Here is a 25,540-nt window from a genome sequence, read left to right on the forward strand (position 1 = left end):
ATTACTTTTATTTATTGATTGATTGATTTATTTATTTGGTTTAGTAGAGTGTATTACAAGCCCTCCAGAACATGTTGGTTCGATCGTGTAACCTAGTCGTCATTTTGGCATACAAGACGTAATCAATGTAGATAATTGTAGATACCAACTTTTTCAATAGAAAAAGAATAGGGTGAATGTAAATATTGCTACCTTAACCCCTAAACGGGTTGAGTTTAATTATACATAGGCCTACGATTGAAAGTTTTTTTTTTTAAACTGATATGAAAATATCTCTGAGCCAAAACCATAGTTCAATTTATGTTTGTAAAATATGAAACATTACATAACATTGATTCAAAAGTTCAAAGATAAGCACTTATCTCCATCAGGGGCATTTTGCTGCAACACAACTAAACAGTTGAAGGGATGATTGATTGGATCAGAAGTTGACAGCTCTTAAAAATTCTCTGTATTTGGGTTCGGAGTTGTTGACTTGCGCTTTTTCATACGTGAACATCTACGTTAAATAGATAAAAGAAGTACAAAATCACATGTTTCTAACTTATTACGGACATATAGTAAATGTATATTAATTTGAATTGGTTCTAAGTAATAGTTATAGTATGTGTGAGAGTGTGTTACCAGGATATATCAGAGCTAGGGGTACATCGAGGGTAATTTTCTCTGTACATATCGTCGAGGCCGGTAGGCCGAGACAGATATGTGAAGAGAAAAATAACGAGATGTACCCCTAGCTCTGATATATCCTGGTAACACACGAGCACTACATATTATAACTGTTTTATCGCATAGTTTATCATTAAAATTTATATATTATTTTCATTTAAATTTGTTTATTATTATTTTTACTATTTTGATTCCCTTTCTGCGCCTCGCTGACTGAAACACTAAAACTTCTGTTTTAGAAAATGTGTTCCCCAGATAAAAGTACCCAACAAATTTCTGCATTGGTTTTAAATCTTTGCATTTCATTGGCCAGACATATTGTAAAACTTGTTGTTTTGTTTGTAAAAAAAATCAAAGAAAAAGAAACATTTGAGAAATCTCAGAATTTCATATATTTCATGTATTTCTGAATTTGGCAATAACTATCAAGTTTTTGAAATATTCTAGTTTATTTATTCTTTTACTTTATAAATGTAGGTGTTTGTTACAATTCTTTCTCTGTGATTGTAAATTGGAGCTAAAATCATCTTTTCTTTGAAAGGAAAAAATTATACTCCCTTGATAGGACCTCAATAGAGAAAAAGTGTTCCGATATATATCGGAACAGTTTTACTGTGCTAATATATATCGGAACACTTTTTTTCTTATGAAACTCTATAGAGATTTCCGTGTTGATATATATCGCAACAGTTTTGTAAGATATCAGCACAGTTTTGTAGTAATAATGTGTGTTACTATGTATAACATGCTGCAAAGTTCAAAGGAAAATTGCCGCACTATGCGATAATTTAATATAGATATAACGCGAGCCAATGATTTAAAATATTTGAACGCTGGCTAAAATTTCTAAATATGGTTTGAAAATCAACCATTAAAAATGTTCATCATCAAAATAGTACGTTCTGTCGTCATTGACAGAACAAGAGCTTACGGAATTTGTCAGCAGTCGATCTCGCATCCACTGACACCAAGCTAAAAAGAATAATGCGAATCGTTGTGCATACCGATTGCGTCACAGAGGGTCTTAAGTGTTACATAAATGAACTGTTAAAACATGTAACTGATCAGCAGAATGTTTACTTTCAGATTCACGTTTGCATTAAACTTGGATCTAAACATTAGATTTTCTTATAGAAAGCAACTTTAAGTCATTAGCCTCATGATTAAAACAAACTCTCAGGTATCTGATTGATGAGCTTTTCTCAAAGGAAAGTACGATCAAAATTGCGAAGAAAAGTGGAAATACCATAATCATATGCAGGGCCTGGTGTCAAGATATTTTTGTTTTGTTTCTGAAAGTGTATATTTTAGTAATCATATCTTATCAGCAAAATTCTAACTTGACACAAAGTCCGGCTCACAAAGAAAGGCGAGCATGTAATGAATAAACCTTGTGTAAAAACGGTAAAAATCATTGACCTCGATTTTATTGAAGGTCTCAGTAATACAAATAATATTTTTATAATTTACATCGATTATTATTTTTAGTATACATTCTGTATTTATTAATTATGTACACATTCCTGCAAATACTCATACACTGATAATAGGGTTACGATTTTGGGCTGTCTTTCATCGAAAATGTGTTTTTAATCGATATTTTTCTGTTTTGTGTGATCGTGAAGCGTATCTATGCAGTCAATAACGTGAGAAATTAAGCATTCTGTTTTCGATTTTCAGAAACTTATGCATTGTAGTAAGATATTTATGCACTCATTAATAAAGTATTCAATGTTGAAAAGCAGCACTGAACAAAAAAAAATCAAAAACAAGAGATGAAATATACAGGTAGTTAATGTAATCTGTAGATTTAACATTTGAATTTGCATAAAGCTGTCATGAATACAAATAGTATTAAATAGTAAAAAAAATGTTAAGAAAACAAATACTTACTTCTAGATACTGAGTCCCTTCGGAACGACACTTGAGAGTTGCTGAAAACGTTTCGCCATCGAAAGAATAATAACATCTTTAGGGAATTCTTTAGGAGGCAAAGAATGCAACCAAGCAAATAAATGTTTATTAGAGGTAATGAAGTGTGAAGTGGTTCACCACGGCCGCAATGGTCAAACCACCTCTGACTACGCCTAAGCGCAATGATGCAATTAAATCTAAATTTAGAACACAGGAAAAACAGCATTTTTAAAGAAGATGAAAGTACAATTTGTCACGTGTATTTTTGGTATGTGGGGGTATTCAGTGTGTGACGGACAATAAAATTACCGCCAAAAAAGGACTAGTTTTAAAACGCATTTATGTTTGTTAGTTTACAAAGTCCAACTTTTTCTTTATGTTTTATATTATCAGACAAGTTCGAGAATGTACGAACTTCCAATATATGTATGTTTACATGTATTCTAAGCATTATGGTTTCTTATTTGAAAGGGCCTGCATCATTCATAAAAAACCGATGTGGATCAGCTGTCTATAGTTTCATCTAATGGTGTAATCAACTGACACAAAAAAGCAATATAAGAAAACTATCGTTATTCACTAGTTGAAGTGAAACGTTAGAAACGTTAGACATACGGAAGGCTGAACTTGTATCATCTTTATCATAAACTGAAGCTCTTAAATCTTAAAAAAATAATTTTAAAACATAAACATGACATTAGGTTACATCTGGATAAGCATAAAATAAAATAAAAATATCAAAATTGCGGTAAATGAGAAAATACGTCCAAAAAACATTGAAGGAAATGAACAAAAAATATAGATGGAGTAGCTCCGCAAACGATATCACCTAAATGTTGTTTGCTAATATCAATGCATAAAGATCTTTGAAATAGGATGTTTTCAGCCTCACTTGCAGAAAAAAGACTGACTATTTTATGAAAAATATATCGCCAAAATTAGACAGTGAGTTTCAAAATTTTAAACCGCATCGAAACATTAAAGCATGAATAAATATGTCTGCTTGACATTATTCTAGTTAATTACTGAAAATATCCCTTTGATACTTCTTATGTTGATGCAGATCACTATGCTCTAAAGAGTGAAAATTTGGAAAAGAGGAGTGAATATTGATGGCTGACAATAAGGTCGCCATGAGAAATATTTTATAAAAAGGAATTATTACGGAAGAGATTTCAGGAGCACATTAAATAAACCTTTAAAAAAGTGCTGTGATGAGACTGAATATTGGTTGATAGAAGTTCATGTATTAATGGAGGGAAGAAGAAACGGGTTTGTATTTCTTGACTGCAACATTGAGATAAGTTATCGAAAACAACAATATGCAAGACAGTTTTTCATGCAAAAAGAAAATGTGAAAACAATGGAAGTTTAAACGTGTCTGTAAATCCTGACAAAATAATGTAGTTGTGAAAAATAGAAAGAAGATCATGGAGAGGACTGATGGACGTTTGGGTGAATAATGCAAAATGATAGTCACTAAGGCCAAATATAAATAAAATGACCTGAACATTTTCATTTTATCTTAATTTTTACGACATACTTTAGAACACGAATATCAGTTACCTGTATTACCTGAGTGAAGATTTCATTAAGAGGAGTGACAAGTTCATAGGTGACAATAAGGAAAGCGTATTTTGCAAAAACCTTTGTTAAAACTAATATTTAATCAAATGATATGTATGTTTTACATGATATGAAGCTTAATATTAAACATAAATTATCCTGATTAAGCCTTTGTCGTCATCGGTAGTGAGCATGCCTCATAAAAGCGACAACAACAAGCTTGTAAATTTAAACCGTACATGCTGCGACCATGTTTTACCACTTTTTGTCAACACTTTTTTCCTGTATGTTTTTACTTATTTCATATTGTTCAGATTTTACTTACTAATATGCAGTAATTGTATATGGATGTTATATATAGATGCATGCACGGATCCAGTCAATTTTTTCAGGGTGAGGGTAAGGGGTGGGTGAGGGTCCGAATGAACCCTTACTATAACAAACATGTGTCTTTATACCCTAAATAATATGATGTGATTTTTGTGGATGTTAGCCGTTTACAAGTACAGGGCTGTAGCTGGGGGTGGGGGGAGGGGTGGTAGGCTGGTTGTGAGGGGATTTTGAAATTCTGCGTTTCATTTCCTTCGTTCTGGAGCATTTTAGGAACATTTAAGAACTCATTTTCCACTGCAATTTTATATACAATATACACTTTATTTTCACGAGCTTACCTGTTAAAATTGGGAAAATAATACAATTAAGTTTTCTTAAAGGTAAAATCTTTGTTTCTTTGAGATAATTAACATGAATATGAATTACGTCGGAGTCGTATAAAGCAGCAGCCAAATACACTTTGAATGCGGTCTTAATGCTGCCTTTTCGAAAAACTATTTTCTTCCCTTCTTCTCTTCTTTCCTTTATTTAGGATTTTCCAGGGGAGGTCCGGACAGCCGGAACCCCCCTCTGGATCCGCGCATAATATGCCACTGCTTTTCCTATACCACAGAATACTTTCATCGTAAACGTAATGAAGAAAATATGGAACAGAAATAACATTTTTCGAATTAAGACAAAATAGTCTGAAAGGTACGAAATTTGAAAATAGCGAAAAAAATTAACGAGTTTATTTAACCGTGACATTTCATAATATCTTAATCAGTGAACATTTAAGTTCGTTATTTTTACAAGTACTCAAAAAAGTAACTTTAACGTTGCATTTGTTTTTATTGAACAGCTTTATGATTTGAATATTAATGTTCAACCAAAGTAATTGGTATATGCCAATTCCGTATAAAACAAATTATTGAGTGGAACGTATACACTATTAGATTTAATTCATAATAACATGTTGGTAATAATTGTCGATACCAACCCTGTAAGTGCGGTAGATGTAAGCACAACACTGTGAATCGAGGTGTCACAAGTTTATGACAATTTGATAACAAACAAAAAAACATTGTTTATAAATAGTGGATTCTTAAATCAGCTTCGAAAAGAAATATAGCCCTCATTTTTTTGTTTAATTTGAAGACAAACCGACTAAAAACCGCATATTTATCTAGCTCTAACAGACAAACATTTTTCCCGACACTTTTATGATTACCCAAGTTGACGATTTGAATAATATTGTTAAAGTTGTTAACCACTTCACCTTATGATTTCAAGTATATAAAAGGTCATCGTTTAATATTTCTGTTTGTTTTAATGTGTCTTACTTCAGTAGTGAAATAGTCGCTTTACAGTGTTTTATACGAATATGCATGGTAGACGTCCTCTAAAATATATTTCAACAAAATATCCGTCTCATTCTATTTCAGGATTGCTTTCGTCGTCAGTGTTTATGTCTGCATCGGCATCATCAGCGTTACTTCAAGCTACAAACGCACGGTCCTGGTACCAGACAATCATAAATCTTTTTTCTTATCTGGCTTGGAAAACAGTCAGCCATTTCATGACAATAAAAGTGCTCATAATATCATTTCTAAACTAAAAGCTTCTCGATACACTGCCAACGTAACAAAAGTTCGTAAAAACATTATAACTCACGTAGCATTTCTAAAAGTACACAAGACAGGATCAACTACTTTGCAACATTTGTTTTATAGATTTGCGTTGAGACATAAATTGAACATTCTTCTCCCGGAGAGGGGAAACTATCTCGGGAAAAGTTTGGTAATTCCCTTGAAACCTGGTGAGCATTACGATATCCTTGCCTGTCATTCTGTATACAAGAAAGGATGGATAGATGGCCTACTTCCCACTGATTCGGTAAAAATTGGAATAATCCGTGAACCGGTGGAAAGAATGATTAGTGCGGCCTATTTTTTTCGTGATGTTTACAGTATCAAATACTTGAAAATGATACCGCGATTAAATTTCATACACAATCTTGTTAATTTTCCAGAGAAGTATGATGTACACTTTTTCTCTCACCCGAGAAACACAATGGGCAGAGACTTTGGGTTTCAAAGTGGTATTCAACGGACAAATAAATCTCTAATTAAGAAATACCTGGACTATTTGAATGAACAGTTTTCACTTGTTTTAATCATGGAAAAAATTAATGAATCTCTAGTCATGATGAAAAGACTTCTTAATTGGTCATTCATCGACATACTATATTTCGAAATGAATTCACATAAATACTTACGTACTGTTTTGAACGCTACAGAAACTGCAAAATTGAGAAACACCAGTTTCTTAGACTTTGAGATATATGATTATTTTTCTGCTGTATTTGAAATGAAATTAAAGCAAATTGGGTACGACTTTTATGATGAAGTCACATTTTATAAAACTGTTTTAGAGCAAGTGCGTGGATTTTGCTTGAATAAATTCAAAGCAGAAGAAACAAGATTTCAAATTCCAAAGTCAAAATGGGACGGAACGTTTCAAGTTAAAATGTCAGATTGTGAATTGATGCAGACAGATTGGAAACTTTTTTTTTCAAAAGTTCGATCAAAATATCTTCTTTCAGCCGAAATGCCTATTCCTTGGAAAGGAAAGTAAGTACTATCCGTGGAGAGCGAATGTAGATTTTACAGTTTATACGAAAGAGGACAACATACCTCGCCACGATATATGAAGGCCTTGACGAATAATATAATATGAATAAATGTAAGATAACGCATGTTTTTTCTCGAGTTTAAAACATCTGCAGAATCCTAAGGGATTGGCAGGTGCGAGACCCCAATATGGCGAAAGAACCAACATATCACTAGGTAATGTGTTGATATTATAACATCATACACACATGCGTGAACTCATTCCTAGCATAACATGTGTTAAAAACTAACAAGAGGGTCATTGACCCTAAAGCGCTCACCTGTGCATAAGGCTTCAAATGTGCTTGTATAATGTAATGGTACAAGTATTGATAGGTTTCTTCTATGTTAGCAGTCACACACATTCTTTAGCTTGGTGATATAGTTAAACAATACAACTCTGATATAATACGCCAAAAATCAAGGTTCTAGCTATTATTGATTCAGAGAAGAAGATGCATGTAGTCCAAATTTGAAGCCTGTACATTCAAAAATGTGAACTAAGGCCAATAGGACAATGTCAAGGTAAAAGTTTATTTCGGTACACAAACCTATACATGTAGTCCAAATTTGAAGGCTGTAGCTACAGAAATGTGGAAGTAAGTCACTATGTCAAGATCCAGGTCACAGTTCATTTCGGTACACAAAACTATGCATGTGGTCCAGATTTAAAAGCTGTAGCTTGAGAAATGTGAAAGTAGGTCACTAGGTCAAAATCAAGGTCAAATTTCATTTCGGAACACAAAACTATACATGTGGTCCAAATTTGAAGCCTGTATTTTCAAAAATGTGAAAGTTTGTCACTAGGTCAATGTCAAGGTCAAAGTTTATTTCGGTACTTAAACCTATGCATGTAGTCCAGATTTGAAGGCTGTAGCTACAGAAATGTGAAAGTAGGTCACTAGGTCAAGATCCAGGTCACAGTTCATTTCGGTACACAATACTATGCATGTGGTCCAAATTTAAAAGCTGTAGCTTGAGAAATGTGAAAGTAGGTCACTAGGTCAAAATCAAGGTCAAATTTCATTTCGGAACACAAAACTATACATGTGGTCCAAATTTGAAGCCTGTATTTTCAAAAATGTGAAAGTAGGTCACTAGGTCAATGTCAAGGTCAAAGTTTATTTCGGTACTTAAACTTATGCATGTGATCCAAATTTGAAGGCTGTAGCTACAGAAATGTGAAAGTAGGTCACTAGGTCAGGATCAGGGTCAACGTTTATTTCGGTACACAAAACTATTCATAAGGTCCAAATTTGAAGGCTGCAGCTTGAGAAATGTGAAAGTAGGTCACTAGGTCAAAATCAAGGTTAAATTTCATTTCGGAACACAAAACTATGCATGTGGTTCATCTTTGAAGCCTGTATTTTCGGGCCAGCAGTTTAACACAAGAAGATTTTGAAAGTGTCCACTATATACATATAGGGAAAAGTGACTACGCCTTCTGGCAGCCATGTTTTTGACGAATCGAAATAATTTGAATAATCTTGGTAGAGGTTCACACAAGGACCGTTTGTGTAAAATTATTCTAAAATTAGGCCAGTAGTTTCACACAAGAAGATTTTTAAATTTTCCATTATATACCTATAGGAAAAAACGACCACGCCCTCTGCCGGCCATGTTTTTTGACGAATCAAAATAATTTGAATATCTTGGTAGAGGGTCACATAAGGACCATTTGTGTAAAATTATTCTAAAATCGGGCCAGCATTTCTCACACGAAGATTTTTAAGGTTTCCACTATATACATATAGGGAAAAGTGAACACGCCCTCTGGCGGCCATGTTTTTGAGGAATCAACATAATTTGAATAACTGGACATGTATTAGGTATACCTGCTTGTTTGTACCTAAACACCACCAATGAAAAACTTGTTTACAAATAACCATCTTATGCTATCAAACAACTTCTTAGGATGAATGAAATAAAACTTTGGGGCCATTTGTACCATTTTCTTCCAAATACGTTTTCTCTTGTTTGTACCGTATACTTAGTTTGTTTTCTGTTTCCGTATATTTACTCCCGGTAAAATCAATCTCTTTTAGCTCTTAACTATTTCCTTTGACTCACTTATAGTTTATTAAAGCCGCAATATCCATATTAATTTTAGTTCATTACACACATCGGCTCCAAGATTAAAATTAATCTAAATATGCCAACGGAAAGGGTACAAGACTCGGGATTGATATCTGATCAATTTGTCTTTACCTTGATAAGTTGATATGGAGACGCTTATGTTAAATGATGTTTTAACATCAGTTAAGTGCACTGTGAAGGAATTGAATTAAACTAAACCTACATTCCAATCGACTTTCAATTTTATCAACATTTCAAAGAAACGATTGTCGTTAAGATGGTGATTAAATAGAGAGCGGTAAAATACCTTTTATGGTAATTAATGAAGCATCACCGAAATTCCAGTTTTATGTTTAGTAAATTAAAAATGTCTTCCCTCATATTTTGCGAAATATTTGTAAAGTAACAAGTTAGTTTAATAGACGCTTTGTTTTATATGCGATTCATGTATATAAAATCATGTTCCTTTGCATTTCAAAACATTGTTTTCAGACTTACGAAGGAAGATGACTTAACAAAAAGAGGACAATGTCAAGGTAAAAGTTCTTTTCGGTACACAAACCTATACATGTAGTCCAAATTTGAAGGCTGTAGCTACAGAAATGTGGAAGTAAGTCACTAGGTCAAGATCCAGGTCACAGTTCATTTCGGTACACAAAACTATGCATGTGTTCCAAATTTAAAAGCTGTAGCTTGAGAAATGTGAAAGTAGGTCACTAGGTCAAAATCAAGGTCAAATTTCATTTCGGAACACAAAACTATACATGTGGTCCAAATTTGAAGCCTGTATCTTCAAAAATGTGAAAGTTTGTCACTAGGTCAATGTCAAGGTCAAAGTTTATTTCGGTACTTAAGCCTATGCATGTAGTCCAGATTTGAAGGCTGTAGCTACATAAATGTGAAAGTAGGTCACTAGGTCAAGATCCAGGTCACAGTTCATTTCGGTACACAATACTATGCATGTGGTCCAAATTTAAAAGCTGTAGCTTGTGAAATGTGAAAGTAGGTCACTAGGTCAAAATCAAGGTCAAATTTCATTTCGGAACACAAAACTATACATGTGGTCCAAATTTGAAGCCTGTACCTTCAAAAATGTGATAGTAGGTCACTAGGTCAATGTCAAGGTCAAAGTTTATTTCGGTACTTAAACCTATACATGTGGTCCAAATTTGAAGGCTGTAGTACAGAAATGTGAAAGTAGGTCACTAGGTCAGGATCAGGGTCAAAGTTTATTTCGGTACACAAAACTATTCATAAGGTCCAAATTTGAAGGCTGCAGCTTGAGAAATGTGAAAGTAGGTCACTAGGTCAAAATCAAGGTTAAATTTCATTTCGGAACACAAAACTATGCATGTGGTCCATTTTTGAAGCCTGTACCTTCAAAATGTGAAAGTATGTCACTAGGTCAGGATCAGGGTCAAAGTTTATTTCGGTACACAAAACTATTCATAAGGTCCAAATTTGAAGGCTGCAGCTTGAGAAATGTGAAAGTATGTCACTAGGTCAAAATCAAGGTTAAATTTCATTTCGGAACACAAACATATGCCTGTGGTCCAAATTTGAAGGCTGTAGCTACAGAAATGCGAAAGTAGGTCACTAGGTCAAGATCAAGGTCAACTCATGTCAAGTTTCATCTAGCCACTCAAGATTTTACATGTGGTCCAAATTTGAATCTTGTAGGATATGGACAAGAAGATTTTTAAAGTTTTTCTCTAAATAAGTCTATATAAACCATTTGACCCCCGGGGCGGGGCCATATTTGACTCTAGGGGGATAATTTGAATAAACTTGATAGAGAACCACTGGATGATGCTACATTACAGATATCCAAGCTCTAGGCTTTGTGGTTTTGGACAAGAAGATTTTTAAAGTTTTTCCCTATATAAGTCTATGTAAACCATGTGACCCCCAGGGCGAGGCCATATTTGACTATAGGGAAATAATTTGAACAATCTTAGTTAATGACATCACATACAAAATATCAAAGCCCTAGGTCCTGTGGGTTTCAACAAAAAGATTTTTAAAAATTTCCTTATATAAGTCTATGGCGGGGCCATATTTGACCCTGGTAAAGGACCACAAGATCATGCTACATACCAAATATCAAAGCCCTAGGCCCTGTGGTTTTTGACCAGAAGATTTTCGGGCCAGCAGTTCAACACAAGAAGATTTTGAAAGTTTCCACTATATACATATAGGGAAAAGTGACTACGCCCTCTGGCGGCCATGTTTTTGAATAATTTTGGAAGAGAACGACATAAGGACCATTTGTTTGAAATTACTTCAAAATCGGACCATCGGTTTAGCAGCAGCTGTCGTTAGAATATTTTTTCTATTTTTAGCTCTTGCGGCCACTATGTGCAACTAAGCGGAACCGTTCGAATAAATTTGGTAGAGGACCATCCGAGAAACTTCCACGCCAAGTTTCATTAAAATCCATTCAGTGGTTATGGATCAGATGTCTTTTAAACCCAATTGTTGACGACGGACGAACGCACGGACACACGACAGACGACGGACGACAGACAAAGCGTGATTGCAATAGCTCACCATGAGCATTGCTCAGATGAGCTAAAAATGAATATATTGTCTATCATAAATTAATCATAAACTGCAATGTTTGTCCCTCCAGATCTAGGTGAGTTATGTGAGTGGTTTTCTGTAATAGGCAGCTCAACACAGCAAAGGTATTCTCACGTGACCTATCTATACGACTTTAAACGCAATCAATTCTTTTGGTTTAATAAATTGCTAACAAATTAGTATTCTAGAGGTGTACCTCTATAACTCGATACAATTTTACATTGTTAGTAGTATATACTGGCATTTAAATGAGCTTATTGAAGGTATTGCAAGTAGTAGTCAATTTATGACGTGCAATCGTCCTACAAAAAACAGTACCGGACAATATTTGAAATCGCAAAACTACATTACAGTTCGTTCAATCAACGTCTGGCCCTAGTCACATAATAACTTACTTAATCGCATTAGAAAATAAAATTTGAAATAGTGCAATATTTTATTCTTTGTTTTTATCAATACTCATATATTATTATAGTCTGACATGCGTAGATCAGGTTAAGAAAATACTTAAAATTACAGACAAAAGCTATCTCAGGATGTAAAAAATGTACATGTCTTGCGCAAGCTCATGAAGTAAAGTAGAAAAAGTGGAAACTCTACAGGTCACTCAACACGACAAAAATGAAAATGTTGCAGGCTCGGTTTGATGTAGCCTGTTCATGGACGGTAGTGGAACTGCAGACAAAAGTGATACGTAAAGCACCATTGGCAATTATTTTTAATTCAATTATTCGTCCATAACTGAACATGTATTAGGTATACCTGCTTGTTTGTACCTAAACGCCGTCAATGAAAAACTTGTTTACAAATAACCATCTTATGCTATCAAACAACTTCTTAGGATGAATGAAATAAAACTTTGGAATTTCAAAGAAACGATTGTCGTTAAGATGGTGATTAAATAGAGAGCGGTAAAATACGTTTTATGGTGATTAATGAAGCATCACCGAAATTCCAGTTTTATGTTGCGAAATATTTGTAAAGTAACAAGTTAGTTTAATAGACGCTTTGCTTTATATGCGATTCATGTATATAAAATCATGTTCCTTTGCATTTCAAAACATTGTTTTCAGACTTACGAAGGAAGATGACTTAACAAAAAGATATTTAACAGAGAGCAATATACATCGGATATATGCTTTTAATTTGTATTAGTTATAATACAATTTGATTATTTACATTTAAAGGAATGCAAAATTTAAAACTTTGATTTAATTACATCAAAGACGGGTAGAATATTTGTGTGGATCAAAATAATTTTTCGAAACATAAAATGCTATACAGTATTAAGCAATTGTGAAGCAAAACAAAGCTTGTGTGTATTTAGTAATCTTTTGTCTAAATATAGGTTCATATATTAAGTAGATTGTATGATCATTTTAAGCGTTGATACTCATTATAATCATAATTTCTTTTATAAGCCATAGTAGCTAAGGATGATTTGTTTTCATTTCCTGTTACTCCACATGCATCGGTTTAATATGGTTAAATGTTGGCCTTCATTCAAGAATTAGTTTTGGACTTAAATGTAACATTTGTGAATAGTAATATAGAAACGAAAATATATAATAAAAGAGACGATTTCAATTTCGAAATTGTCAACTTTCCCCAGCGTGATGGAGATGCCACTCGACCGTTCGTTTTGCAAGAGCTTGCTTAAAGTTAGAGGATCTTAATGATAGAAAATAATATTCATATCACCATAAACTAATTACAACAGGGTTACCGATATCATAAACTAAGCGGAACGCTTTCACTATATATTATTACAGATTGTCAGAACTTTTAAAGAAATATAATACTAGCCTTAACACACTTGGTCTTACACACCCGATATACGATGGAGATGTAGTTTATAAAATTTGGAAAATAAACGTAATGCTTATTTTAATCAAATATTTGTAAAACATGTTAAAAATGTATCAAAAGTAGGATACAATGCGAAAATTGTTAAGTACAGTGCATATTTGGTGATTGGCCCCTCTACAGTTAATCGCTACGCTTTCCTTTTTGATGGTGTGATGACTAATAAAGTGTAAGACTCCTTGATGCTTTTCTCCTAAATCCGACAAAAAAAAAAAAAACGGACGAAGGGAATGAAATTTTGTCTTGCATCTTGCTTAGTCACGCCCTTAAAGGTTAGACCTTTATACAAGTTTTTTATTACATTGGTGTAATTATGCCTTAGATTGTCCTTAATTTTATGTTTAACATGATATGATCTGGTATTTTGTCACTATTTTAAGTGCCTTTCTCAGCGGGGAGTGATTTTATGTACTTTTTCGAGGTTAGCATGCCCTAAACGCGTTTAAACCCCCACCAAAGCGGTGACTTTATTTTCAAATTGTTTTCTGTTTGTCTCGTATTTAGTGTTGCGTATGTTATCTTGTTTGTTGTTGGCGTTTCCTTCCTCTTTCTCCTCACCATCAATTCTCCTTGTAATCGCGCTCCCTTGCATTTGCACCCCGTCTCCTTTTACTGAGTAAGTTATCATGCCCACCATAATTTTGGCTGCTGGGTTCCTAGGCGGTGCCCGACTGTAGATCTTTCCTGCTGTGTGGGTGCGTACGTGCGTGCGCCAATCATTGAAAACCGCTACATGAACCTGGAAACACACCAATAAATTCACTACAGTTTGAAAATCACTACACACACTCCTGTAGTGACTTTGCATTGGCTTTCAAAAACATTCTTTGTTCCATGTTTTGTTTGCTGATGTTAAATTTTGAAAAAATGTTATTTTCAATATAACGCCGACTTTTTCTACACGCGACCGTAGATGCTTTTTTGACTCCGTACACACTAAACCAACAACGCGCACCTGCTAGCTGAAGATTGACGTCATACGGAAGCATTTTTATAAATGACGGATAGTTATTGTACAATCAACGCGTAATGCTTAAAGGTAAAAATCACTTGATATGAAGAACAAACGGTGTGCAAATTTAGAGTTGAACGCACAAGACTATTCAATTTGCATTAAAAGCATATTGATGTTCCGTTCCGAAGAAGTTTTGTCCCACTTCAAATTCGTACCAAATGTGGAGGTTTCACATATATTTATATAGGCCTTTAAAAGGATTAATTAAGTATGAATAGCATTCGAAGCTTTTTGTTACTTTGTTACTTTTCTGTTAGTCCAAATAATTTGACGTCAGAACTGATTCTGAGATATTTTCGTGATAGAGCAGAATACCCCTCTTTACGTCCAAACCAGTAAAGCCCTTTCCTGTGGTGAAAAAAGATTTAGGTAAAACACGATCAGGCAATAAATTTAAACGATAAAATCGTAAAATAAATAAGTCTGAATCATTTTATGGGTTAAACATAACAGTAAAATACGTTATTAAAGCGGATACACTATACGTTTCACTTTGGCTACCTCGCTGTATTTACATGTCCGCCATTACACTCAGTTCAGCTGAAAGTGCGGTTTGTCGTTATCGATCACGTGATACGAAGCGGAGTCAATGGTGCGTTGTTTAAAACAGTGACAAACTGGTGTTTTGCTGTTTATTCAAATAACCATCAATTAAATGGAAGGAAAAAATGGATATTTTTTCCATGTATCATAAAATGCTACTAATATAGTAGTTAAAATGCAATTTAGGAGAGATATTGAGCTATGCAAATATTATCACAATATCGCGACTCGTGTACAATTAGTTAGACTTAGTATTGAAAATATAATAAAAATATAATAAATACTAAAGATTAAATACCGTCTTTAATCATCTTTTGATGTTGGACACGTGTGTCTGAGATAATTGATAATGCATGATTTGATTATCGTTCCTATATAAATGTGGTGTTTATCAACATGTGTCTGAGCAGGAAGGTCTAACACGTAGTTCCTGGTCTGAGGTAATTGATAATGCTTGATTGCATTATCGCACATATATAAATGTGGCGTTTATCACTTTCAATTTTCCCTACCTAACACTTTCTTAATCAAATGCGGTGGATCATTTACTGTAGCATACATCAAGGGAATAATGCTGGTAAGTTGTTTTTATTTGAGAAATGTGAATTAATTTGAAACTTATAAATGTCCATTTTTACGTCTTTCAGTCTATTTGTGCATTTTCAAAATGGCAAAAATATACACTTGTGTGCGATTCTAATTGCAAAACGGATTGTATATATTGCGAGGTAAGTTGATTCTTGAACTGTTGATATTTTGTAAATGAACAATTTATAATAATGCAGTGATGTATAACCGTGTTCCCTCTGTAAAAAGAATGATGGGGATCTGCTAAAATCGTTCTTGAAAGGATGTTTTTTTTCTCATTCCTTTTGCATTGCATATCAAACATAAAAATGCACTTTCGAATTGCATAGTGTAAGTTTATTAAGAATAATACTTCATATTAGATGTCCGCCGTTACATAACTGAAATACTGTTGAAAAACGGCGTTAAACCCAAAACAAACAAATCATATTAGATGTGCTATCACACGTCAATAGAAAGAAAAATGCAGGTTTTATGTCACACTTTATTTCATTTTGAAGTTACAATAAATTAATTTACACCACATATTATTGTCTTACAGTATGTATTCCCATAAAACATCTATAACAAAGATGAGAATTTTCAGCCCTGCTTCTTTCTTTACAGGATGAGTAAAGTCTATGTCATAATGCCCAGGAATTTTTATTTTCTTGCCCATGTTTACAAAGTTGTCCCTGAAGTTCAGCTTCAGCTTTACATTAACACGTCTCCCCATTTGTTGAATCGATCCCTTTCATTCCAGTCCTATTCAAGAAGGATCCACGTTCTATTAAAACAATATTACATTCAATATATAGAAAAATATAACTTTTCGCAGAGAACTTCCATATGCGGAAAGGAATTCATCAGATCACGGTTTTATAGAGTGTCACAGATTTTCCCTTTAACATCAAAATTTATTTAATTTTTGCTCACATGTCACGTAGCGACAAGGTGAGCTTTTGTGATCGCCCTTCATCTGTCCTTTCGTCGTCCGTTCGTCCGTTCACAATTTCTTGTGAACACGACAGATACCAAATTTTGCAATCGATTTTACTCAAACTTTCACACAACTTGTATTGGCATAATATCACAGTTCTTTTCAAAAACTGGCAAGATTCCGTAATTAGTTCTAGAGTTATGTCTCCTTAAAGGACCAAGAATTGCAATTTTGGCTCGTGAACACGATAGAGACCACATTTTGCAATCAATTTTAATCACACTTGCACACAATTTGTATTGGCATAATATCTCGGTTCCTTTCGGAAACTGGCCAGATCCCATCAGGGGTTTCAGGGAAATGGCCCATTAAAGGGCCAACATTTACTATTTCGGCATTTGCAGCCATATAAAGTAGACATAGTACTAGAGCCGATTTACGCATTCGAATACCGCCGGAAGTAGAACATTTATTTCAACACCGGTTTCGTATTTTCACGTGAAAATGGCCGAAAAGGTTATCAACAAATTATAAGTTTACGGGTACCATGAGGATTTTTCATGCATTTAAACGGTAAGTATAATGTTTATGGATTATTCAATACAATATGAAAGTAAACTGTTACGCTTTAAATGGAAATTATGAAAGAAAAGTCGATAAGAAAATATTGACTTTCTACTTTCACTTTCATTGTCGCTTTTTAAATTGCCCAAAAATGTTCTTTCTATTGATTTGTTTTTTCTTGTTTTTTGTTTGTAGATACATAATTCTAACGCAGATTAATGTGTGAAAGGACAGCTTATTTAAAGCATCTGTGATTAACTGGGCCTAAGTTTACCGATTTTTCCTTTTAGAGTGACCTTTGACCTTATAATAGCTTATAGTCTGTTCTATGTATTTTAGCTGTAGTCAGAACAGAATGTAATTGAGATAAAATGAACTTTCAAAATAAATTGTTGCAAATTGTAGGAAAAGAATAATATGATATATTTATTATAAGTTATTGAAATATTATATCAATATAATTACCTCATTTCAGACAGAAGTACAAGCGAACAGACGTCACATTAAAGTGGCTGCAGAAGCTTGAAAAATAGATAGAGCAGGGGCAGTCAAAACAGTGGGATAATATCTCTGTGTAATTTCTTTTTAAAGGCAATTTATACAGGATGGAAGGGTATCTCATACAATGTTTTACAATTTACATGTAGTTTTATCTCTCTTTATGATGTTGAGAGTAAACAAGTCCGTGACATCTAATTAACACTTGCAGGGTTTTTTTTTCGGCCGTTTTTATAGCCGTTATTCGGCTATATTCCTAATGCCAAAAAGTATATATTTTTCCCAAAATGAGTGCAAAAATTCCCAATCTACATTCTGAAAACAAATCATCAAAATTGCAGAAACATTGACCAACAGGACAATTTTGTAATGGATGTATGTTAAAGAGGTTGTACAATGTGAAACAAGTGTATGAGAAAGTGCTTAAACACATTCTTACTATATCTAATGGGACTAAATATTTCCTAGTTTGGAACATTTACACGTCAAAATTCCCATTTTTGGGGGTATAGGCTATGTCCCAAATTCGCTAGAAAAAAACCCGACTTGTAAACTATTGACAGTTGATATATATATTAGACAACATTTGATAAAATGTAATTGCCTATCAATATTAAAAAGAGCAAACAGCTGACAATTAACAAGCAGGTCATTCTTTTAAATGACACCATAAATAAACTTTCATAATTTGTTTTTCTGCAACTTCTGGATTTAGACTGGAAGCCATTTCAAACTATGAACTGTTAAATTATATAAGGAGTCATGTAATGATTATGGATGGGATACATTATAAGTTAATGGACAATAATAATTTGAAATAATAATATTTTTTAAGATCAAGGTGTTAAGGTGATTTTATAAAGATGGTGTCACGGTTTTTGCATGATGATTGTTAACTGTTCACAGATTTTATCATTTATATATTTCAGGGTGTCCAACATGTCTAGTCAGGTTGATAGAAGTGAAAGATGGTCTGATGGTACAATGATGTACAAATGATACTCTTTAACAAGTATAACACGTCAAAGGTAATATAATGCCAGTGCCAGTTATTAAAATTACATTCCCCTAAACATTTAACAGATACACATTGTATATGTCATTTAAATGATTTTATGAAGTTTCATGAAGGATGGTATAGCCAACCATTTTGAATCAAGAAATTTTGACTTAGGTAAAGATATCTATTCAGACTTCTTAACTCTTAGTCTTTCATATGATACAGAGATAAAAGAACTACTATTGTCAGCCACTAACCATGTTTCAAAGCTTTTAAATACACTATAGCATTAACTATTTTGTTTAAATATCTTTTTAATGCAATGTTTTCTTGATATCTGTCACTTGGTGTTTTCAATGGATTAGAGTCCTAATTTAATGTAAAATCTGTAAATTTCAGTAATTGAAGTACAAAATTTGTAGGAAGTTGTTTATTTATTTCAGTGTAAAATGTTCTGTGGATTCATATGATGAGAATGCCCGTGTTGATCTGTATGACTTAATTAAACACATATATTGATACCTTCAGGGAACTATTTACAATATTCAAAGAGTTACAATGTAATTCAGTTATTGATTTGGTATGTATCACTTCTAGAGGCTTGTGTAAAGTTTATTTCAAATGAGACCAAGGGTCAAGTATGATATATAAACTTTACACTTACAAAAAGAAATTATACAGTACCAAATAATTACAGACCTATGAATGTAACTTTACAAATATCTTACATTTTCCTCCTGAAATTAATTAAAAAGGTAAACACAATTCTATTGTTATAAGCTTAAAAAGGTGAATGTAAGATATAAATTATGAAATGTCAAGTATAAGGTGTGTTATTTTCAAAGTATTTAAGATATAGAATAAAATATAGCCTGCCATCATAATATTCCAAAATAAATAGTGTCATACATATATTTTAGGTCAAATAGTAAGGTCAAGTGAGTGACTTAGGGTCACTATTGGCCTCTTGATATATTCTACTAAAATGGGTCTTATGCAAAAGATATGTTGAAGTTTTATTAATCCAGTAACACTTTTATTCTACCTTATATTCAGAAATATACATATGTTGAATATTAAAGAGCTGCAGACATCTCGAATACAGAGTTACTACAATATGCATTTCTTTCTTCAGATATATACCTGTGAAATCTTCAGTGTCACCGTTCAGCTATTGTTCTAGATCAGTGTCTGCAGCTTGCACAGTTTAGTATAGAGGAGCCTACTGAATCAGTTTTGTTACATATTTGCTGTTATTGTAGGACACACATATAGAGAGCAGCAAGTCCTGTCCAGCCGTGCATGTAAATGTGATTCAGAAACTTTGAGAATATGTAAACATTACACTGTTATAATTTTCAAAATACTGTGTCTTGTGGTGTATCAGTACTGTTATGTCTCAGTTTATAGCACAGTATGTTCACAAATCAAACTTAAGATCATAGTGATCAGTATTATTAAAATCATTGATTATTTGTATGATGACAAAATTTAATTTCATGCAATACCACAGTAAAACGTTTGATAATTTTCGCTTTTAAAGTTGTAAGTTTAAGGTTGGCATAAATTGTTTTTTTTTTCATAAATCTAAAAAGTGATTGGTCATTATAACTGCAATATCATTTTAGTATGACAAAGTTTATATTGAACGAAAACACTAATGTAAATTTTTGAACTAATCAATGCATTTTCTTCAGTCTTTAAACATTTGTTTATCGTACGTGTCATGGCCCATAACTCCTCCATATTAGTTGTGTTTTGTCCTTTTTCATTTCACTGAAGAATATGCAGAGAGAGGCATTGCACATCCATTTTTTAGCATCCTGATTTTGTAAAGTGTTGTATGTATGTTTTTATCTCGGAAATATGTCTCATCTAAAGGTGTGGAGAGGTATTGTTTATGCCTCCTCGTCTATCCGCATTAAACCTGTCTGGCTTTAAGAGGACAAGCTGCTGGCCAGATTTTGATGAAACTTCACAGGACTGATCAGTACCAAGCATAGTGTTGTGCATATCGCTTGCATGTTTCGTTTTGATGCACTAAATTGCAGCCAGAGCTAAAAATAGAAAAACCTTGTCGGCTTTCACAGGTTAAAACTACTTAACAGATTTTGATGAAACTTCAAAGGAGTGATCAGTACCAAGTATATTTTTGCATATCACCGACACTTTCCATTTTGCTGCACAAAACAGCCGCCATAGGTAAAGGTATACATAGGTGGGAGACATGTTTTGTCATAAAAATACCTAAAACACCCTCCACTTTGTTTATGTAAATTGTATCAAACTTCTTACAATTGTAAACTGTAATAATTTGACATTAAATGCACTAGTTCCTTAACTGCATTTGGCTTTTTTTTCATAATTATTGCCCTTTTCTTACCATAGCAATATGTTGTGTAACATGTTACCTCATTAGGCATCATAAGATCAGAAGGTTCTATGACTCAGAAATGTTGGCCCTTTTGTACTTGTCATGAGTATGTTTTCAGTATTTTAAATTGTCATTACTTTTGTTGTGCCAGTTTACGGAAATGAAGTCTTAGTTGTCCAAATGGTGCGCCTGTGCCTGTCCTGATTTGTTTGTCTGGACAATATATTATTGATTAGTCTTCACGAAACTTAGCAGGTTAACTTCCTTAAGTTCCCTGTCAACTTTGATAGTGGCATGGTTACTTTGGAAACACTAAAGTGATGTGACCACTGTACTAGTCAAACGTTTTGTATTTCAGATTTTATATCACATTACAGGCTACTGGTCTTTAGCAGCCTCCATAAAACTTTCATAAAAGTTTCCAAAAATGTTGTATTTTGATTTGAACTGGCATTATTCAAACAGTAAGAAGTAGTACTATAAGGCAGAATTTGACCTCTTTTCCAGTACTTTTTGATTTTCTCTGTTACTGTGAAGTTGCCTTTTCCTAGAAATTGGTTGGCTTATTTTTGATGATCTTATGTTTTTAATCAATTTTAGCTATGCTCTTTATCTCATGAAAATTTCCATTTTTATACAATTCATATTTTTTACTGTCAACGAAGTGCAATACCACATACTTATCACTTTCAGTAACATACTTGTACTATTTTCATAAAACATTAAATAAATCATTATATTTCATATAAACAGAATTAAATAAATATTTAAGAACATCAGTGTTTTCTTTGATTGCTACATGAAACAGACCATAGCTCAATTTAGGGTCAATTCTGACACTTTATATGCAAAATGATAAGGGAAATAACTAGTACTGTCTTAAGTAACCAATATTTAGTTACACAGTTACCTTCCCTTTACACAGGTAGGACTATTTGTTGTTGATCATCTTTTGAACATTATTCCATTACTGATGACAGAACATTGAAAATAAAAGTTGTTGTATCATGCAATGACATCATATATGACAATATTTACTTTTTTATTCCATTTTTTTTAAATATTCTTTAAATTAGGTACAATGCCGGTATAAAGACTTCATTTATGGTTTGATTTGATACAGATTTGCAAATCTTTAACAGCAGTATATCTTTGATTCTATTACTGATCCGTCAGATCCAATCATAGGTTCAGGATATACGGTCCCTGATTGACCCATAAAAGAGCTAAAATGTGTTAATTTTTACCTTGTGAACACGATAGAAGTGACATTTTACATTTGATTTTAACAACACTTACCCACAATTTAAGTCACAATAAGATCTCGGTTCTTTTTTAAATCGGGCTAGGTTTCATCATGGGTTCTAGAGTTACTTCCACTGAATAGACCAAAATTTTCTATTTTGGCCATTTTAGCCATATAGAGGTTTAATGTATGCTTTGGTCTGAAACAAACTTGCACAGAATGTTAATAGCCAAGTTCGAAAATGGGTCATGTGGGGTCAAAAACTAGGTCACCAGGTTACATTCCATCAACAATTGAGGTATTTTTTTCCCTTTTTTGCCAAACATATAGTGGTGGCATACATGTTCTATGGATTTATTATAGATTTATGATTCTGCAAGATATAAGTTTTATGAATAACTGTCCTTTACTGTTTCAAACTATACAACATACTATTAAATAAGGTACACTGTAGTAATTATATTCTTGAAGCATTGTTTAATTGAATGCATAGTAGTTGAGGTATTTGTCATTTTCAGTGATAGCTGTAGTTTAAAATGTGTAATTTTGCATTATATCGGATTTCAGTTGATTTCAGGCCATGGTGTCTTTGCCACGGAAATGGTACAAAAAGATGAATTCCTTTGTTTTATAATGGAGTGTCAGTCTCTAGGTCAGAAGGAGAAAAGAGATTTGAATCCCAAGTTTCCTCTGGTTTATTACCTTTTTTGACAAGAAGTAAGAAAAAGGTTGTAAGAATTATGTGTGTTTCTGATAATAACGAAACTTCCATGTGTTGTATCAAAGTAGCCTTCTAGTTAATTTTTTAATGACAATATATTTATTTTTCTGTTAAAGGAGAATAGGAAAGGTTTTAGTCTTTCATTTTTTTTGTATTTTTCCATAGTTTAGTACTCAAGAAACACCTATCAGCGTTTTATTTACTTTACTTTACTTTCCTGTTTGTAGCCAATTATGGGCTTTCAAATGTCGATTTTTTTGCCTTGCCCGTACATGAGAGCACTCCCCTGATTTCATCTAGACGACTGGGATTATTTTTTACCTAAATTGTAAAGTGAAAGCATTGCCTCCTGAAAATGGTGGTAGATTTTGCTGCCAAAAAAATTAGCCAGCACAGCAATTAACATTTGATTATGGGGATAAAACTCTGCCTTGGAGAAAAGTAAATTATCTGTTTATAATACATGGTAAAGTTCATTACTGCAAGTTCTTGTTTACAATACACAAGGATGTTCATAACTGCATAGACAATTGTTGTGTTAAACATGTACAAAACTTAAGTTCCCAATTGGTAGATTCCATGAGAAGACTATAGGTTCAATTTTTATTTCTCCATCAGCCCATACAGCAGTCATTCTATAAAAAATTGATTCCGTGGTAAGTCGACAAGTACTAGTATTTAAAACGGAGTTGCAGAGCTTTGAATGAGGTGCGGATCCGGAGCCTCTTAATAATGTTTGTTTCCACCAAGTGTGGACTGCCCAAATTCGGTATTGCCATTACAGTACTTGTTTACTGACTCAAGGATTTACTTGTACAAATTTTGAACCCCAAGACAGTGCTCTATATGTCCCATTCCTCAAAGCGTAAACTTTATTCATCCTGCTTTTGGGCAATCCTTTAAAAAATGTTTGTTTGTGGCAATGCTACCTACTCATTTATTTTCTCGGTGAAAAAACTGTTTGAGGTCGCGATTGTTTTTATTTACTCCCAAAGAATACATGCCTTCTCAAATATAGTAAAATAAAACATGGTTTGATATATCTTTAGGTGATTTTTGTCTGCTTAAAGCAGAAACTGGGTACATGAAAGCGCAATATGGGGTTAATTTGCTACTTTAGTATTAAGTTTACTATACCTGCTCTGTATTTTAACGACTACAAAAATTCTGGGTTTCGTTATTGCAAACAAATATATTTTTAAGGATGGCCTTTGGGTACCTATTTTATAATTTAATTCTAGTAATCGTAATGTTAAAATCTCTAACAGCTCAGGTCTGTTTTATTTATTTTGTAAAATATACTTTGATTGTTGTATACCTCTTGTATATGTAAATTTGTACATACATGGAGAATAAACAACTTTGAATTTGAATTAAAACAAAGAAATATAATGGCCAAAATGACCCTCATTTATCTTCTTTTTTCATAAAGATGTCAAATAGTAATATTTCAAGAGCCAGGTGCAGTATCGTTGTTGTTTATATTCTGATTTTTACTGTATTTATTGTTTGTTTTACTGTTTGTTCAGCTAATCAGTTTTAAATTTTCTCTGCAGCATAGAATGATTGAACTCCACAATCAAAGTTTTGGTGAGGTGGGTATATAGGAGTCATTTTTGATCATCTTGCCTATAGTTATTACTCCATATCTAGTGAATAACAATTCATGGCACTTTCCACAAACATGCATGACATTCATTACGAGGGATTAACTTACATTTGTGTATTTTTGCTCAATTTTTAAGGTTAAGTTTCATGTCAACTACATATCTCTTAAATCCCTTTAAGGCTCTCATTGAATCTACAAGAATACTTGTTGTCTAGACAATGTGCAGAAGCTACAGCTACACAGGTTCAGGGTCAAGGTTAAATATGACAAATTGGGTTTGGACCTATGCTGGCATGTAAAGTTACACTGTTCAGATTAACTTAATATCCTTCTTTTATCTCAAAATGGAACTTGACAGACAATTACTTTGAAACAATGGCTGTAATTATTGCAAGGGCAGTTCTGTATCAAAATTTTGTTTTATATATAAATCGTAAGTTGCTGCTATAACTATATCATATAAACCATTGGGTTTTAGAAAAGTCATTAATTCAATCTGTTGTTTTGGGCCAAGACAAATGGGTTGGAGCATGAACCACTTGCAATGACAGCTCTAGGTTAGATTGTTCAACTTCATTATTGTATATATGGTGAACTTTCCTTATTTCAGAATTTCAGCATGCCAAACCCGAAATAGTTGTACTTCCTAAGTCTGGGACAGAAACAGGGAGGTTCAAATTGGTCAACCTATTTTGTCTTATTGGCACCTAAGTAATCACAATAACAGTTAAACATGAATCATTTTAGGTCTTTTTATTTTCCAATGTGCTTACTGAAGGGAATATGTCAAAGCACAGCTATTATT

At 33.2% G+C, this 25,540-nt stretch overlaps 1 protein-coding gene across 1 annotated transcript; it reads left to right on the forward strand.

The window, feature by feature from the left end:
• Positions 1-3,105: 3,105 nt before the first annotated feature.
• Positions 3,106-7,219, forward strand: LOC123544476 (galactosylceramide sulfotransferase-like). The gene is made up of 2 exons (XM_045330547.2): positions 3,106-3,855; positions 5,907-7,219. The coding sequence occupies exons 1-2, from the start codon at positions 3,836-3,838 to the stop codon at positions 7,096-7,098; spliced, it is 1,212 nt and encodes a 403-aa protein (XP_045186482.2). The 5' UTR covers positions 3,106-3,835; the 3' UTR covers positions 7,099-7,219.
• The last annotated feature ends 18,321 nt before the right edge of the window (positions 7,220-25,540 follow it).

Source organism: Mercenaria mercenaria, chromosome 4 (genome assembly GCF_021730395.1).
Source record: "Mercenaria mercenaria strain notata chromosome 4, MADL_Memer_1, whole genome shotgun sequence".
Classification (NCBI taxonomy): domain Eukaryota; kingdom Metazoa; phylum Mollusca; class Bivalvia; order Venerida; family Veneridae; genus Mercenaria; species Mercenaria mercenaria.